The sequence below is a fragment of the Diadema antillarum genome, unplaced genomic scaffold (genome assembly GCF_040938485.1).
Source record: "Diadema antillarum isolate AM-2024a unplaced genomic scaffold, OU_Dant_1.0 scf00000114, whole genome shotgun sequence".
In the NCBI taxonomy this organism is placed as follows: domain Eukaryota; kingdom Metazoa; phylum Echinodermata; class Echinoidea; order Diadematoida; family Diadematidae; genus Diadema; species Diadema antillarum.
Window position 1 is genome coordinate 3,888,762 of NW_027271003.1, and position 18,557 is coordinate 3,907,318.

The 18,557-nt window shown below is 36.4% G+C and overlaps 1 protein-coding gene across 1 annotated transcript in view; it reads right to left on the reverse strand.

Annotated features, from left to right (window-relative positions):
• The window catches only part of LOC139719752 (uronyl 2-sulfotransferase-like), a 45,522-nt gene extending 35,392 nt beyond the window's left edge, over positions 1-10,130 (reverse strand). The window contains exons 1-2 of the mRNA XM_071631141.1: positions 10,082-10,130; positions 9,194-9,361 (exon numbers count right to left, since the gene is read on the reverse strand). Of these exons, the coding sequence (XP_071487242.1) occupies positions 9,194-9,361; positions 10,082-10,130 (217 nt within the window). The remainder of the gene's footprint in view (positions 1-9,193; positions 9,362-10,081) is intronic.
• Between the last annotated feature and the right edge of the window lie 8,427 nt (positions 10,131-18,557).

An 18,557-nucleotide genomic window follows, 5' to 3' on the forward strand; every position in this document is an offset into this window, starting at 1 on the left:
TATTATCTTCACAACAGTCTGGATTTAGGCTATCACATTCGACCGCAACGTGCGTAACTGATATAGTTGATTTTTTTGTTAGAAAATATGAACAGCGGACATCTTACAGGGGCAATATTTTTGGATGTGAAAAAAGCGTTTGATGTGATTCCCCATGGTAAGATTCTTGAAAAAATGACCTATTATGGTATTTCAAGTATAATTGGTTCGAATGTTATTTTCATGAAAGATTGCAGTGTGTATCTGTGAATGAATATACAAGTGATTATGTAGTTATGAAATCGGGGGTACCCCAGGGGTCCATCCTTGGTCCTCTGATTTTTTGTTTGTATGTCAATGATATTTGCCATTTTGAAATTTAATGCTTCTACTAAATTGTCCTTATATACGGACGATACTGCAGTGTTTACTAATGGACTCAATTTTTTACAAATTCAAAAAACTCTTCAAAATGATTTTGACTTAATTACACGATGGTTGGAATGTAATGATTTGATACTGCATTCTGAGAAAACTAAAGTAATGGTTTTTTTTTGGTCCGAAAAGAAAATTGAGAAATAAAGTACCTGTAATAATGTACAATGGTATTGTATTAGAAACCATTGATACTGTTCGATATTTGAGAGTTATATTAGATTCCCAATTATTGTGGAATGATCATATACTGCATGTACGTGGAAAGATATCTCGAGCAATAGGATGCATCCGTCATATAAAAAATCTTTTATCCCCCAAAAAATGTTGATTAATTCATATTTTGCTTTTATATTGCCACATATTGATTATTGTTGTACGGCATGGGGTAGTTGTTCTAAGACTAATGTGCAGAAATTACAAAGAATGCAGAATAAACATGCGCGCTTAGTACTTGATGTTGATTGCTATACTCCTCAGTGCTCTCTACTCACCACTTTAAACTGGCTCTCTGTTGAAGAAAGAATCAAGTTACAATATTGCATACTCACCTTCAAAATCCGTCATAATCTGGTACCTACTTATTTAAATCCTCTAATCACTTCTTATTCAGCTAATTATTACAAAACACGATACTCTAAGAATTGCACTCTATCAATACCTTACCCGAAAACCGAATATAAGAAACGTTCCTTTTTGTACACCGGTAGCTCTCTTTTCAACAAACTCCCCATTGAAGTACAACTGTCTTCGTCACTGACTATATTCAAAACAAATTGTTTAAGATTTATCCGCATGCTTTTACTTTTCTCTTCCAATGAATCCAATAAGACCTCTTTTTTTCTTTTTATTTTTACATTGTCACACCCACTAGACTTTGTTCTTTGTTTTGTTTGTGTTTATATACTCTTCCCTTTTCTAAATTGTTAAGGCCTTATTTTTTATGGATACATGTAACAGATGTGTAGTAAAGTTGATTTCTTTTGTTTGTTTATGTCACTGATCGGTAATTATGTGAATCATGTTACTACAAATGTATTTATTGTTTCATTTTATGTATATACATGGCGCCATTGTAAAGCAGTCAGCAAACTGAATGTGCCTACCCTGTATTATTTTTAAAAGAAAACATGAATAAATAAATAAATAATAGATTGTTTCTGGAAGAATTTAGAACCAATATTCCCATGTGTACAGCCCTATACAAGTGCTGTAACTTCGAAAGCACATGCAGGGAATGAGCTTACAAGACATCAACTAAGTAAATGTCCAATGAAGTTTTAGTACACGGTCAATATTGTTTATCTAAATTTTTTAACCAAATCGTCTAAATGGGGGCATTTAGTCACTCAGATTCAGTTATTGAGGCACTTTTGAAAGTCATTTGTTTTGACACCAGAATTACATGATTTCCCATTCACAAATTTTACCCAAATGCAATGCTCTAAAAGGAATGTTTCCCATGGCAGCCATTTTGCATTTCAACATGGCAATGTACCTACAGGAAACAGCCCCGCCTACACAATAATCATACTATTTATTGAAGTGATTGACTAAGAAAATAGGCCCTATATGAGAGTGCTCCAGCATGCTTGAGTTTGCAGGGTAAAGATCTTACAGCACCAAATATGGGTCGAAATCCATCTTGGATGTCAAGAATGGCAGCCAATTCGAATAACCCATTATTACAGAATGTATCTAATGATGTATGTGTGTGCGTTTGTCAATGAATGTAAACTGTACACCATCATACGGTAAATATTGATATGCCTAAATGCTGCTTCTAACTACAGATATTAGCTGAAAAGCAGCCATATTGTTTGAAAAGATTTTATTTTCTGCATTTCATATTTTCTTTCAGAATACAAAAATAACAAAGGCAGGTTCAATTACACAAATACAATTCTGAAAATTATTGACATATTACATAGTAAGTCATATTTTGTATATAAAGACAAATGAAACGTTAAATAACATACAAAATGTTTATATGGCCAATAATGACTTGATTCACAGTACAATATATAATATATACATATAATGCAGAGGGCCGCCGTTATAAGCCGTGCTTGAACAGACGGACAGCCAGAGTTAAATTACCATTTTTTATTGTAGTACTTGAACACTAATACGGATGGGCCATGTTAAAATACGTGTAAATCCAGTTTTATACAATTACTTGGTAAACAGGAGTGGTGCCTGTGAGTGCGTGTGCAGGTGATGAAGCGCGAAAGTGTTGATGGTCAGCACTTCTAAGAAAATGATTGAATATGTTATAATATGGGCGAAGGGTCAAGCAGCAAAGTAAAAGAAAGGGAAAAGGGGGTGGACCAAAATATTGCCTTGTTGTTGAGTATAAGAGGTACATGTTTAATGATTACTGTACCGTATGATATTGTGCCAAGAAATATTTATTTGTATTTGCCTTAAAGGAATAGAGAGATGTGCACTGTTTTATGTGGAGAGGGAGTGAATTCCAAATATCAGGCCCGTTATGCCGAATTGATTTTTGAGCTAATAGGAGTTTAGGGTTATTCAAATGGAAATCATTACGATGGCGCGTGGGGTAAGCATGGACATCCCTGTTAAGGGAAAATGCGTTGTGGAAGAGTGGGAGTAGATTTTGCGTGTATTTGAACATAAATATTGCTGTTTGAAATTTGTGTATATCGTCAACTTTAAGAACTTTTAGTCTAAGGAATAATGGATCAGTATGTTCTAAATAATGTGAGTTAGTACATATTCTTATTGCCTTTTTCTGTAAAAGAAAAATAACATTTACTTTGGTTTTATTACAGTTTCCCCAGACAACATTACAATAATTAATATACGGTAAGATTAATGCATTGTATAACATAGTGAGTACTTTTTCCGTTACAAAATATTTTAATCTCCGAAGTATTCCAATGACTTTAGATATTAATGTGGTTATATTATCAATGTGGTTATTCCAATTTAAATTGGAGTCAAGGGTTACCCCTAAGAACTTGGTTGATTTTTTTCCAATAATGGGCATACCATCAATAATAATGTTATTAGGCATTATCGGTTGCAAATGTGAAATATTGAAGTTTATGAAACACGTTTTATCTATATTTAGTGATAATTTATTGCATTTAAACCATGTAGAAATTTTTGCAAGCTCAGAATTAAGTATATCCACTAGTGTGTTTAAACAGTTGTGAGAGTAGAAGACACTGGTATCGTCCGCGAATAATACATAGGTGAGAAGGGTTGAGGAATTTATAATATCGTTAATATATATAAGAAAAAGTAGAGGTCCTAAAATGGATCCCTGTGGTACACCGCAAGTAATATATGACTTAAACGAGGTACTTGAATGAAATGCTACGTATTGCTGACGTTGGGATAAATAATCTCGGAACCAGGAAAGAACTATTCCTCTTATGCCATAATTATGTAGCTTTTTTAATAAAATTCCATGGTCTATTGTATCAAAGGCCTTGCTCAGGTCCATAAAAACTCCTATCACGTGCTGTTTGTTCGCAATAGAATCGATAATTTTGTCACAAGTTTGAATGATTGCAAAATCTGTAGAAAAACCTTTTCGAAAACCAAATTGGTTAGGATTTAAAATGTGGTTATCAACTAGAAACTTATACAAACGTTCATGTGCAATCTTTTCAAGGATTTTGGAAATGACGGGCAATAATGAAATTGGACGATAATTCTTTATTTGGGACGCATCATCTTTTTTGTGAATAGGGATTACTTTCGCAATCTTTAAAGAATTTGGGAAGATCCCAGTAGATAATGATAAGTTACAGATATGTACTATGGGGGTTACTAAAAAATATATTATTTGTTTTAGTAAGTGCATACTTAATCCATCGTGGCCACATGATCTACTCGACTTAAAAGATCGAACAATATTCAGTATTTCATTTTCATTCGTGGGAGTAAAAAATAAAGAATTATTATTACTTTCAGGAAGGTAATCTGTAAAATTTCCAGCGTTTGGAAGTATTGTTGAGGCGAGATTGGGGCCTATGTTGGTAAAGAACTTATTAAAACAATTTGCAATGATTTCAGGGTCGTTAACATCTTGGTCATTTTCGGAAATAACGGTCGGGAGTTCTTTCTTTTTATTCTTAATAAGGTCATTGATAGTTCGCCACAGTTTGGTTTTACTGTCCTTATTTGATTCTAATATGTCTGAATAATATCGCTTTCGAGATGCCCGGATTAATGTGGTTAATGTATTTCGATATGTTCTGTATTTTGCTTTGTTCTGTGGTGTTGGTTTACGTAAGGACATTTTATATAAGCGATTACGGGTGAGTATAGAACGCATTAGCCCTTTGGTAATCCATGGTTGTTTTATTTTTGCGCGATTGTTCTTATTAACTAAGGGAATACGATTATTATAATAATAAAGAAATTTATGCAAAAACATTTCGTAAGATAGATTCGCGTCATTGACCGAAGTCACATCTTGCCATTGTTCGCGTGATAAATCAGATATTAATGAATTAATATTTTCGTGAGATTCTTTTCTTCGCGTTCTATAGCATTTTTGTTTTGGTTGAACGTTTCCAATCTGCTCGTGAATGGTAAATATGGGAAGATGATCAGATATATCTGAATAAAGTATGCCATTAGTATAATTTTTATCAATAATATTAGAGAAAATGTTGTCGATTAAAGTCTCAGTTGACGTGGTGTTACAGATTCTCGTAGGCTTATTAATGTGAGGATAAAGACTACTTAATGATAATGTGTTATGAAATCTAGAAGAATTATGGTTTGTCGTACTTAGTAAATCAATATTGTAATCCCCCATTAAAAACAAACTTTTATTTTCATGAATAATTGTATTTGAAAAAATTTCAATGCTGTCTAGAAATAAATCTATTTCGTTATTTGGTGGTCTATAAATAATACCTATAATAATACCTATAATAATTGAATATTGAATGATAAACTGGCAGCCTCAAAAATGATTTGCAATTTTAGGGAGGGGATGAAAGTGCATCTGAATGTTCAACAGCATGAGCCCGGTGTATGCCCGAAATGTGAACTTTCTGTATTGTTTACAACATGAAATATGGGTCAGAATATACATTCTGGTATGGCGGCTATTTTGAATTTCAAGATGGCCACCTATAATATCAAAATGGACCATCATTTCAGTAAAAAGATGTTTCAGAAAAATTGATAGCATACACACGCTTTTTTCCCCAAGTTAGTACCTTACACAATGCATACGATATGAGATATAGGCTCAATTACATTTGCTATGGTGGCCATTTTGAATTTCAAGATGGCCGTCAACCAAAATGATCCATCATTTAAAACAAAACTGTATGTATTAGCATGTCTGACATCATAAGCATGCTTTCCCCCAAAAATCTTTACTTTCCATAACGCTTAAAACCTGAGATACAGGTAAATATACATTTAGCTATGTCGGCCATATTGAATTTCAAGATGGCAACTCTCAAATTGTATCAAAACAGCCTACAATATCAGGAAATGGTGTATCGGAATATTTGAAATCATAATCATGCTTTTTGCATCAAATTTGAACCTTCTGTGATGCTCACATTATGAGAATTTGTTTAAATTACAGTCTGCTCTGGCGGCCATTTTGACATTCAAAATGGCGGCTGAAGACGAGGCCGAAAAAAATGGAACCAACATTTTTTTGCATTCAGCACCCCCCAAATTGACCAAGTTAGCTAAAAAATCAATTTTGGCACGAAAATCTCACGGGATCCAATATTTCGACACATCAGACCGTACTGTAGGAAGAACCATTTGAGGCGGGATGCAGTCAGTACCAAATTTTAGTCAACGCTCAGATCACAAGATGAGCTGTCACTCAATGAAATTTGGACGTTCAATGTCAAACAAATATCATTTTGCCCTGCCTAAGGGAAAGAAAACAAGCCAATGGGTTCTGAACCTCAATTAAGAATTGCCGAAAATGCAAAGCATCATCAAAATAAAAAATCGGGGAGTGGATGACATGTGTTACGCGGGAGCGATAGTGATGGAATTCGCTCGCATACAAAAAGAAATGACCCATTCATTAAGGCAAAGATATGGACACCAAGCGGACATCGCGAGAGATTTGTATAGAGAAGTAAATGTCCCGAATGGGAAATGCGGTCCAAAAGAGATCCAGTCTTTTGAAAACACTCCAAAAACGAGAAACTATTAAAAGAGTAATTGTCATTTCGAAAGCAAATTTGAGCATGATAATAATCATATTCTAAAGACCAAGATCATGCCATATACCTTTATTGACATAACAAACACTTGGAATTGGTTACCTCCCTCGGTGCATTACTTCTGTTAGAAGTGTCTGCAGGGGTACGATGTAAAGTTTGTGTGTGTGTCTGTTGTTGTTGTTTTTTTCATCTTGCATCCGGTAATGATTTATTTCAACATTTAATTTCGTCGTCAAACTGATTCAATACAATTACATACATGTTTAGGTAAGCTAAAATGGACTTCAACCGTTGAATGGCACAAAGTGCAGTGTTTGCTGACATGAAGATACCAAAGATTCGTTGAATAAGTAACTTTGCTATCTAACATCCAATGCATCGAAACACGAGCTGTGTGTGTTCACCAAATTTGTCCATGGTGTCAAACTCCTCCTACGTGATGGACATTGATTACAGTCTTCAGCTATCTCATCATTAATGAAAATTCAAAGCTTTCACTATTAACATTGTATGCAAATCTTTTGGGCTATATCTTTATGAACTCAACACTGGAGGAGATTAATCCCTATTCCAAAGTGCTCTAGAAATGAATTCATTTTCAATATGAAAGTATTCGAAGGGACATTCAATCCCTTTGTTTTAACAATTTTCTCACGTTCAAGATCAATTCGCTTATTACTGTGATAATCCCTGACGCAGCAGGTTTTTATCATTATCCGTCATACACAACTGTTGCCAACCATGCTACGATACATTGATATAAAGTCAATGTACCGGATTTTCTCACCTTCCTTAGTTTACACTCGTAATATGAACTAATAGATTTTGTGTTTGTACATCCTAATAGTAAAATTCACAGGGGTTTGGAGGTACGGGACATGGTTCGACAAACTTCCTATCAATACAGTTGTCGTACAATTATCGTTGTATGCAAACTTCATCACACCCTTGAAGTTGCACTGCCTCTGCAAGGACTGTACTGCCTCTATTTTCTTCGTTGCCGAACAGCCACTACCGACTGGCAAAATTTGTTGCCAGTGTGTTCTCTCATTTGAATATCTCCATATTTCTTCTTCTTCATCGTCTTCTTCTTCTTTGGTTTAACAAGTTTTGCACAGCGTTCCAATGGGTAAGGACTCTGGAGCACGCCTTCTCTGCAACACAATAATTTAGGATGTGCATTCCACACTCTTCCGTGCATTCAAAGTCAAATAATACAAACTTGGAAGCACCTCTCTTTTTCGATGCAGCTTTCCTTTTTTTTTCTTTTCCTTCCTGTGCTGTATATGAGTGGTCCGTTTCATAGCTCACAACTCCAACATCATCGACCTCATTCTGTGTACGCGTGGTTTTCTCCTTTCCCCAAATACACTGTATTTCCTTGGACTCGATATTATCTTACTTCCACGTATATAGTGTCAAAGGATTGCATATAACACCTATTCCCCCGATATACAAACTTTTTACAAACCAGACACAAAATCAGACCACACTAGTGAACAGTTTTGTATTTCCTAAGCAGATTGAAATTACGGAATAATACTGTAACAAAGTGGAAATTCGTAATATTTCTAACAGACTCTCATTTCTTTTGGGGTGCGAAACAAAGATTATTCTCTAATTTTCATCTGCTCCTAGTGCAATGTCGCAATGTTGCGTCTTGCGATAATGCGGAACAGTGTTTACCGTGGCAAAGGTTGCAAACATTTTCATATTTGTGCTCAAACTTTACATCGTACCCCTGCAGACACTTCTAATAGAAGTAAGTTCTGCGGAAAAAAAAAATGCACTGAGGGAGGTAACCAAGTCGAAGTGTTTGTTATGTCAATAAAGGTATATGGCATGATCTCGGTCTTTATCAAATACAATCATGCTCAAATTGGCTTTCAGGGTGATAATTACTCTGTAGTTTCTCGCTTTGGGAGTGTTTTCAAAAGACTGGATCTCTTTTGGACAGCATTTCCCATGGGGGACATTTACTTCTCTATGCAAATCTCTCGCGATGTCCGCCTGGTGTCCATAACTTTGCCTTTTTAATAATGAATACCAGTCTGGGTCATTTCTTTTTGTATGCGAGCGAATCCCATCACAATCGCTCTCGCGCAACACATCTCATCCACTCCCCGATTTTTTATTTGGATGATGCTACGCATTTTCGGCAATTTTTAATTGAGGTTCAGAACCCATTGGTTTGTGTTATTTCCCTCAGGCAGAGCAATGTATTGAGTGACAGCTAATCTTGTGGAGATTGAGTGCTGACTGAAATTTGGTACTGATTGCATTTCGCCTCAAATGGTTCTTCCTAATAAAAGACATGCTGATTTGCTTATCCAGTTCAGAAGTATTAAAGACCACCCTTACGAAATCTCTGTCCAGCACCCTCAACCACGTCATGTACAATATTGTCGAACAGCCCATTCACACGAGGCAACATAGCACTCATGGGACCATTTCTCCCGACTGGATTTAAACAACAACAAACAAAAAAAAAAAACAAAAGATATAATCAGTCATGGTGGCATTACACTTCTTACAATGTCTTTGACTAACCTTTCTCACTTTTATGCAAATTGGCAATTAACTTTGTAGTTCTTCGGCTTGCCGCTTCCTGACTGCGGTGGATGACGTAACTCCCTCCATCTCCCGATGTTTGAGGCTTCTAAGCGTCGCTGCTGCTCCCAGTTGCTCGCGCTCCTCCAACATGACTCGTGTACTCGGACCAGGCTCGATATTCCCCCAACTGAGGTTTTCTACGAAATGGAATATGTTACAGCCAGTGTTAGCATCAGCACTATGACTTATTCACTTCTAAGAGATAAGTCACATCTAGCATACACGCCATTTGCGTGTTGGAATCTTGTACTCTCGTTTTGACAGTCTTACGCGTGAAATATAAACTAAAATAACGACCCTACAAAAAGATAGAATAAACAATGTAAACGTATCTGCACCCTGGTGATTGTAGTAATTCTTCGGGGAATCTTTTTGACATTGTCCTCGTGAAGATCAATCAGAGGAGTTCTGGTTCCAACTCTTCGTAGAATTCGTCTCTCAGAGCCAACACTTCACCGATCGTATAAAATAATGCTGAAGATGTTTTTATCTTCCTCTTGTCACATGTATATACGCTCTGTATATCAGGTTCCTTTGCTAACCATAGCAATCTTCTCCACAAGTTTGTATTGCCCGCCATATATTCACTCACATTTTCCCGTTTTCTTTTGCCCATTATATTTTTCCCCCCTCCCTTTCAAGGCTGTCGTATCTTCAAGCTACATGCTTTTTGACGACAGTCTCCTGCTTTCACACTCCCAATGCATGCGCCATAATTCAGTCAGATCATTTGATCCACTTTATCCCGAGCGGTTCCCAATTGACGTGTTCTCTTATTCTTTTCTTTAATCTGTACATCTGGACAGAACATTCCCAATAAACTCATTTGAACTGAATAGAACTGAATCACAACTCACCGAGATCCCCAGAGGGCTGACCACTGTCACCTCCTTTGACCAATAACATCGTGGCATCTTGTAACGGGTAAGTTGGAGTAGACCTTTTCTTCGTTCCAATTGGTCAGCTCTTTGTGAAACTTCCGACCAACCAGACATCATCGTCAATTCCACCACAACTGGTCATTGAAATTAGGCACAGCATTTGATCCCCTTCACCCACACCTTCATCATCATCATCTCTCTCTCTCTCTCTCTCTCTCTCTCTCTCTCTCTCTCTCTGATAAGACCTTCCTGTCTTGGACTCTTGTTTTAAACTCTCACAAAGAACTTCTTCATCGTGGCAACTTGATTATTTTTCTTGATTTCCTGTCTTGAAGCAGGCTTGTTCTTCCTATACAATGTGCATAGCGAGGTAAAGTGAAACTCTGATCGCCTCAACATTCACTTGTAGGCTATCGCTATATGAACGTGATCTCTCTTTATACCATCATGAATGAGGTACACTTCCATTCTGCTCATGTGTGGAATATACATCGGAATTGCAAGCTTGTGCCTGGATACACTTTTGATCACTGTGCATTACCATTTATCGTGGCTGGACACATCGTGTAACTTAACATTGACCATTATACTGCATTCCTCATCAAGCAAAACTGCACTACACAATTAATGCAGCAGTATTCACCAACAAAGTACAGATGCATATTCATGATTTCATTTCATAAACAACACGCTTTCCACCTCCCGAAACGGGTTCGAGTCACATGGTCATAAACAGGAAAATGACTAATTCATAACGGAAGTCACTTTTACTTATCACCGGAACTCCTACTTAATGCTAATTAGTAGGTGTAAATTAATTCTCCATGTCCATACAGACTTATATAACTACATACATTTTCAAAGCATAGGGTTATCATAATCACTCATTTTGGACAAAATACTTGTGAGAATTGTGTATCTCTAGATGAAAACTGAAAATGTATAAGCTTATCTATGATCGAACATTTTTTTTTTTGTAAATCAAGATAACTTTATAACCGAAAGAAAAGTATTAAACTATAATATTTCCACATCCCAACATCCACGGAAGGAGGTACACCACTATTGGAACGTCTCTTGTGTATCTCTAGATGAAAACTGAAAATGTATAAGCTTATCCATGATCGAACATTTTTTTTTTGAAAATCAAGATAACTTTATAACCGAAAGAAAAGTATTAAACTATAATATTTCCACATCCCAACATCCACGGAAGGAGGTACACCACTATTGGAACGTCTCTTGTGTATCTCTAGATGAAAACTGAAAATGTATAAGCTTATCCATGATCGAACATTTTTTTTTTTGAAAATCAAGATAACTTTATAACCGAAAGAAAAGTATTAAACTATAATATTTCCACATCCCAACATCCACGGAAGGAGGTACACCACTATTGGAACGTCTCTTGTGTATCTCTAGATGAAAACTGAAAATGTATAAGCTTATCCATGATCGAACATTTTTTTTTTGAAAATCAAGATAACTTTATAACCGAAAGAAAAGTATTAAACTATGATATTTCCACATCCCAACATCCACGGAAGGAGGTACACCACTATTGGAACGTCTCTTGTGTATCTCTAGATGAAAACTGAAAATGTATAAGCTTATCCATGATCGAACATTTTTTTTTTGAAAATCAAAATAACTTTATAACCGAAAGAAAAGTATTAAACTATGATATTTCCACATCCCAACATCCACGGAAGGAGGTACACCACTATTGGAACGTGTCTTGTGTATCTCTAGATGAAAACTGAAAATGTATAAGCTTATCCATGATCGAACATTTTTTTTTTTTGAAAATCAAGATAACTTTATAACCGAAAGAAAAGTATTAAACTATAATATTTCCACATCCCAACATCCACGGAAGGAGGTACACCACTATTGGAACGTCTCTTGTGTATCTCTAGATGAAAACTGAAAATGTATAAGCTTATCCATGATCGAACACTTTTTTTGGTTGAAAATCAAGATAACTTTATAACCGAAAGAAAAGTATTAAACTATAATATTTCCACATCCCAACATCCACGGAAGGAGGTACACCACTATTGGAACGTCTCTTGTGTATCTCTAGATGAAAACTGAAAATGTATAAGCTTATCCATGATCGAACATTTTTTTTTTTGAAAATCAAGATAACTTTATAACCGAAAGAAAAGTATTAAACTATGATATTTCCACATCCCAACATCCACGGAAGGAGGTACACCACTATTGGAACGTCTCTTCTGTATCTCTAGATGAAAACTGAAAATGTATAAGCTTATCCATGATCGAACATTTTTTTTTTTGAAAATCAAGATAACTTTATAACCGAAAGAAAAGTATTAAACTATGATATTTCCACATCCCAACATCCACGGAAGGAGGTACACCACTATTGGAACGTCTCTTGTGTATCTCTAGATGAAAACTGAAAATGTATAAGCTTATCCATGATCGAACACTTTTTTTTTTTTTGAAAATCAAGATAACTTTATAACCGAAAGAAAAGTATTAAACTATGATATTTCCACATCCCAACATCCACGGAAGGAGGTACACCACTATTGGAACCTTTCTTACTTCCTACGAGCACTACCGACAATCATGTGGAACCCCGCATATATAATGCTGAGGTGGATGATATTCACCGACAGATCTACCCGAAAGAACGTAATGGATAGAGATTAGTGGACCTAACCGATTATAGCGCCATCAACGCGCCCTGTCATTTCAACCAACAGGGCACTCTTCACAGACGTAGAGGGTGCGGCTTTTGCAGTAGCGTTTTAAAACCGTGTGGATAGTTAGTATTAGTATTAAAATGTATAAGAATAAAAATATCAAGTGTTTGATTATTATAGCATGTAATATCTCATAGCATGAGATATTTCAACGTGGAAATCATGCGTGCAGTAAAGCTTCGGTATAGGAAACTCCTACCGCCTGAAATCCTAGTTTAAAAAAGAATGAAATTAATTACTTGACACGGAATCAGTAATACCATTCAACTGTTTATTCCGCTTTCCTTCTCTTTTTCACAAGCACGAATTGCGTTCCTCACGTTGCAGTTACCCTTACTTGCCTCGAGCAGACTATTATTTTCTTGATTCTCAATTTCCACCTTACCGCATTTCTTTCAGTAGCATGGTTGTCCAGCTGAGAATACAAATGTGCGCTAACTGGAGACAAAATTATTGTTTGCCATAATAATAGTTGTTGATAATTCCTAGATGAGAGATACAAACTTACAGGTGAAAACTTATCATCACCAAAGTCCATTTCACGTGGACCTAAACGATGAGATGTCACTTCATCGTCATTTTTCGCGTAACTGATTGGAATATAATAACGATAGAAAGATAAAAGAATTGATTATCATTAATAGACCAGTTCGTAATTCCACTTTGCGCATGAGCAGAAAAAAGGTCATTTTTACTAACAGGAACTTTGGTTTGTAAATTCACTGAGATAAGCATTTGTGATGCGATTATTATTCATGTGTTCCTTATCTACAAAATGGTGCTTGCCATCACATCCACCTGACAGCAAGAATGGTATTTCGCAATATAAAAGGAAATAGGCTGTTATTGCATTCAATACAAAACAATGAAATGATGCCTGCTAAATTGTCATCTGGTAGAGTATTCTGATCACCTGATCTCAACGCAAGTTCATTCTTTGCTTGAACATGAATTCGGGCAAGCTTATGCATTATGCTGCTGCACTTGCTTTGAAAACGAGTGAAGTGCCTAACCATCTGAGAGAAAAGAAAGGGCATTTGTACCAAGAGGCGGTTTCACATCAGCCCGATGAAAATCCGAGCTCGAGATATTTTTTCACGATTGCGAATTAGCGCGCTATTTAATTTCTTATTCACATCAGCCCGAAGAGAATTAGCCCGAAATTTTTTCGAGCTAATTCGACAGCTGAGCATGGGCAAACAGCATCAGTAATGTGTGCACTTTCAAAAATTTCTCCTGATTCGTGTGCAGTTTGCCTCGATCGATGGGGTCACACACGCTAGGCATGATGGGATGCATCTCGCTAATTTCTCGAGTCGTTTTCACATTATCAGTAGGCGTTTTCATATCAGCCCGATGTTTCGAAATAGCGCGCTATTTTCTGACTTGGGAAATCAAAAAATATCTCGAGCTTGGATTTTTATCGGGCTGATGTGAAAACGCCTAAATAGCATGCTACTGTCCCGCTATTTAAGAAATTTTCCGAGTTGGACTCAAAAAATTTTCTCGATCAGAGCGATACAAATAGCGCGCTAATTTGTGTTCACATTATCAAATAGCGCGCTATTTCGTGATCGGGTTAATTTCCCCAGTCAGAAAATAGCGCGCTATTTCGAAACATCGGGCTGATGTGAAAACGCCTATGAGCTAATTACTAACTGGCTTATTGTCGTGCCACTAATTTCTTTGATCACTCTTTACATACGGGATATACGCATGAAGCAGATATGGCAAGTGTTGGGGAAACTGTCTTATCCTTTAAAGGGCATGGCTAGTAACTAATCAGTGGGAATCAGTGGGAATGCTGGAGGGTGATTGTTCCAATCCTTGTGGGATTCATTTAAAGGACAAGTTCACCTTCAAATTACATGTGGGTTGGTCGAGTGCAGCAATATTAATGTAGAACACATCAGTCAAAGTTTGAGGAAAATCGGACAATCCGTTCAAAAGTTATGAATTTTTGAAGTTTCTTCTCAGTCATGGCTGGATGAGAAGACTACTGTAGCTTGTGATGTCACATGAGTACAACGTTATAAAGAAAGTATAAAGAAAATTCAACATATTTTCTCTTTTCTCGCATAACAAAGGAACACTCGACTTCTTTCTTTCAGAAGGCAAGGGGAATAATATTACCCTTAACATACGTCAGTAACAAGTCGAAGAAACGTGCACTTTAATTAAAAAATAAAGTTTTGTGAAACTCTCTTTTTATTTTCCTTATATCGCTGTACGCTAGTGACATCACAAGCTATAGTAGTCTTCTCTTTCAGCCGTGACTGAGCAGAAACTTCAAAAATTCATCAATTTTTAACGGATTGTCCGATTTTCCTCAAACTCTCACTGATGTGTTCTACTAATATTGCTGCATTCATTCAATCCACATGTATACGAAGGTGGGCTTGTCCTTTAAGAGTACATTATATATCTATTGTTGTGTGAAAATTATTTGCTTCAGAATGGTCTCATATTCAAGTAATGTGCAGTTTAATGTTTCCAGGTTAGCGTGCCTGGTCAGTGACGGGGCATTAATCTGCACATTACTTGAATATGAGACCGTTCTGCAGCAAATAATTTTCACACAACAGTAGATATATAATGTACTCTTAATGAATCCCACAAGAATTGGAACAATCATCCCTCAGCATTTCCACTGATTCCCACTGATCGGTTACTAGCCATCCCCTTTAATAGAGGGCGAAAGAGGTTTTTTAAGATCAACAAATGCATTAGCTATGTCGTATTCTTTGAGAAAATGCGTTCGATTTCGTCAACGACAAACGTGGAATATGCGATCACCAACTACTAGTAACCCGCCCCTGCGATGGTCATGCGGTATCCAGGCAACGGGATGCCCACGAACCAGCGAGAAGGCCACGCCGATGAATAGCTCTGTTTTCACGTGTGAAGTTTTTCCGGGCAAACGTGCAGAGTTCGTGTTTAATACCCCAATGAACACCTTGTAAATACGAAGTTGATATGAATGAGAAACGGGTATCAAGCTTTGCGAGAGTATGATCAAACCAGTTTTATAATGTCGCTGCAAAACGGATTACTTCCACATGTATACTTCGCAGAAACTTGTATTGCATCACATAAAATCTGTTTACATACTGACAGAAATAGATGCACTTTTCACATCAGTCTCATATATTAATGTCGTAAATTTCTTGTAACTCTTCATGAGGTTTATGTGACAATTGCCACATAAATACCCATAGCAATGTGCACAGAGTTCAAAGTCCCTGACACAGAATGGGTTAGGAAAGTGCATGTTATTATTTATGATATAATGATATATAATACACTGTACTCTAATATATAAATCATGTTTTTCTCTGAAAATAAACGATTGCTCGGTCACAATTATGGTTAACATTGGTATAACGAACACTGCTATAACGAGATATCGGTTATAAGGAGGAAATTTTCCCGGTCCCAAATTTCCTTCCACACAAGTCTATGTAAAATGCTACTCTTATAGCGAGATCGGCTATAACGAAATAACTGCTATAACGAGACAGATTTTGTGACTTCCAAACAAAGAAAAACATAGTCAATCAAACCTGCTATAGCGAGGTAAAGCAAAATGCCTTCGGTAAAGCTTTACTTCGCCTGTGCTATCATCTTCCGAGATTGTAAAGCTTGATGCGCCAAAAACTGTCTTGTACACACATAATCATTTTCTTCACTGCACTCCAGCTAGCACTGCATGTGGTACGTGTAGGCCTAAGTGTGTGTGTGCACGCACACTGATACATGCAGAAAATGCGGTGGGACGGCCATATGTATACATGACATCATCATGACGTTTAGCAGGTGTGAGGCAATCTGATGCTGTGATTGGCCTTCTACGTAGGGAATTCCCCATCTTCACACACACGCAGTCATAATGTACATACAGAATATGTCACATACACACACAGCATTGTGCAGACCATATTCAAGCTTTCCACACAACACACACCCATACGATAACCACATACCAATCCACAAACAATCTTGATACAATCGCAAGCTATATAAATTTACAAATTCAAACATCTACAATTAATAAGTAACACATTCTTGATATTGGATTTCCTTGGCGAAAAACATCTTTTTACCCATAAAGGTGAGTATTCCCCCACACACAATATCAAGTTATCAGTATTGATTGAAATATGATGGGTAGTCCCACATGTGCAAATTAATGTCTTTATGTTATGCCTTCTTTTATGCCTACTGATATAACGAGATATCGGCTATAACGAGGAAAATGACTCGGTCCCGACCATCTCGTTATATCGAGTTTCCACTGTAGTTTCTTTTTAGTCATATAAGGATTCCCCGCTTCCCTTATTTCGTATACTTGTAATTAAATCATCTGGTCTTAATCTTTATCCGTTCTCCGTTTCTCTTTCACAAACACTGCTTACTCGGGGCTTACAGCCAAACAAGCTTGCTTTCATGTAGGTACAACTCGAACCGAGATTTCAACAAAATGACAAAATTAATCTATAGTCGTCATATCTATAAGAATTTAGCTTCCTTCTGTCCTTTGGATATGAAACAGGAATTAATGATCTTCGTTAATTTCCTCTGAAGTAACCCACCAGTAATATGTTAAACAGAGAGAGAGGTAGGGAGAGAGAGAGAGAGAGAGAGAGAGAGAGAGAGGGTAGCTTGACAGAAGAGTAAGATTAAGTATACACTACGAACGCTAGGAACGCTCACATATTTTTTCCTCTTTCTCCTTCATAAAGTTGAATACAAAGTATGTAATCGAATGAATATAATGTCAAAAACCTCTTCCCACCTCCCTGCAAAAAACAATGCATACATTGAAGTGGTAACAAAAGTAAATGTAAGCGATTGAAGAATGATCTACTGTAAAGACGACCTTGTATAACGAGGATCATTCGAAAAAAATGCCAATATCCAATATTTCGTATATATATATATATATATATATATATATGTATATAAATAGAGAGAGAGAGAGAGAGAGAAACATATCTAAAAATGTATCTACTTCCAGTATTACAACTGAAATATATAGTAGTTAATACCAAGAAATTGTATAGTACTTGTTTAAAGTATAGAGGACATACGAACTCAAAATGGCACTATTTATAGAGCCGTGTGTGCCAGGGAAATAATATGGTGAAAAAAAGCAAACAAGCATATAAAAGCACGCTCACGTAACAGCAACAACAACAACAAAAGAATACACACCATGAACAAATGACGCAATATTGGAAGGAAAGAACGCAATGACTTTGAAACACAACGTTCATGTATAAGGTCAAATACGTAGAGTGAAAAAAAAAGTAACTCGTGAACCACTGAGAGGCTTTTCTACGTATGCCGTAATGACATCATTTGGAGAGAAATATATCAAGGTTAATTGAGTCGAGAGCCTTCTAGGATGACGTCTATTGTATAATGTGGACATTCAAATTGAGTATACGTTTAATATCTCAGCACGTGGCTTTCTCATTGTATTCATGTTGTTAGTCTACTTAGGACATCAAGGTCATGTAATATCAATACAACTTATTTACATCCACAGGACACCATCAAAATTCCCATTTTTCTTTTCATTGCAAAAGACAGTCAAACTTCTCTAAACTTTAGCATATTTTTTTTTCCAACCTACTAATCGTCTACCTTTGTTCTATCACGGTCTTACCATGAGAGAATCTCATTTAGCAAAGACGAAAGCCCAATTGGTT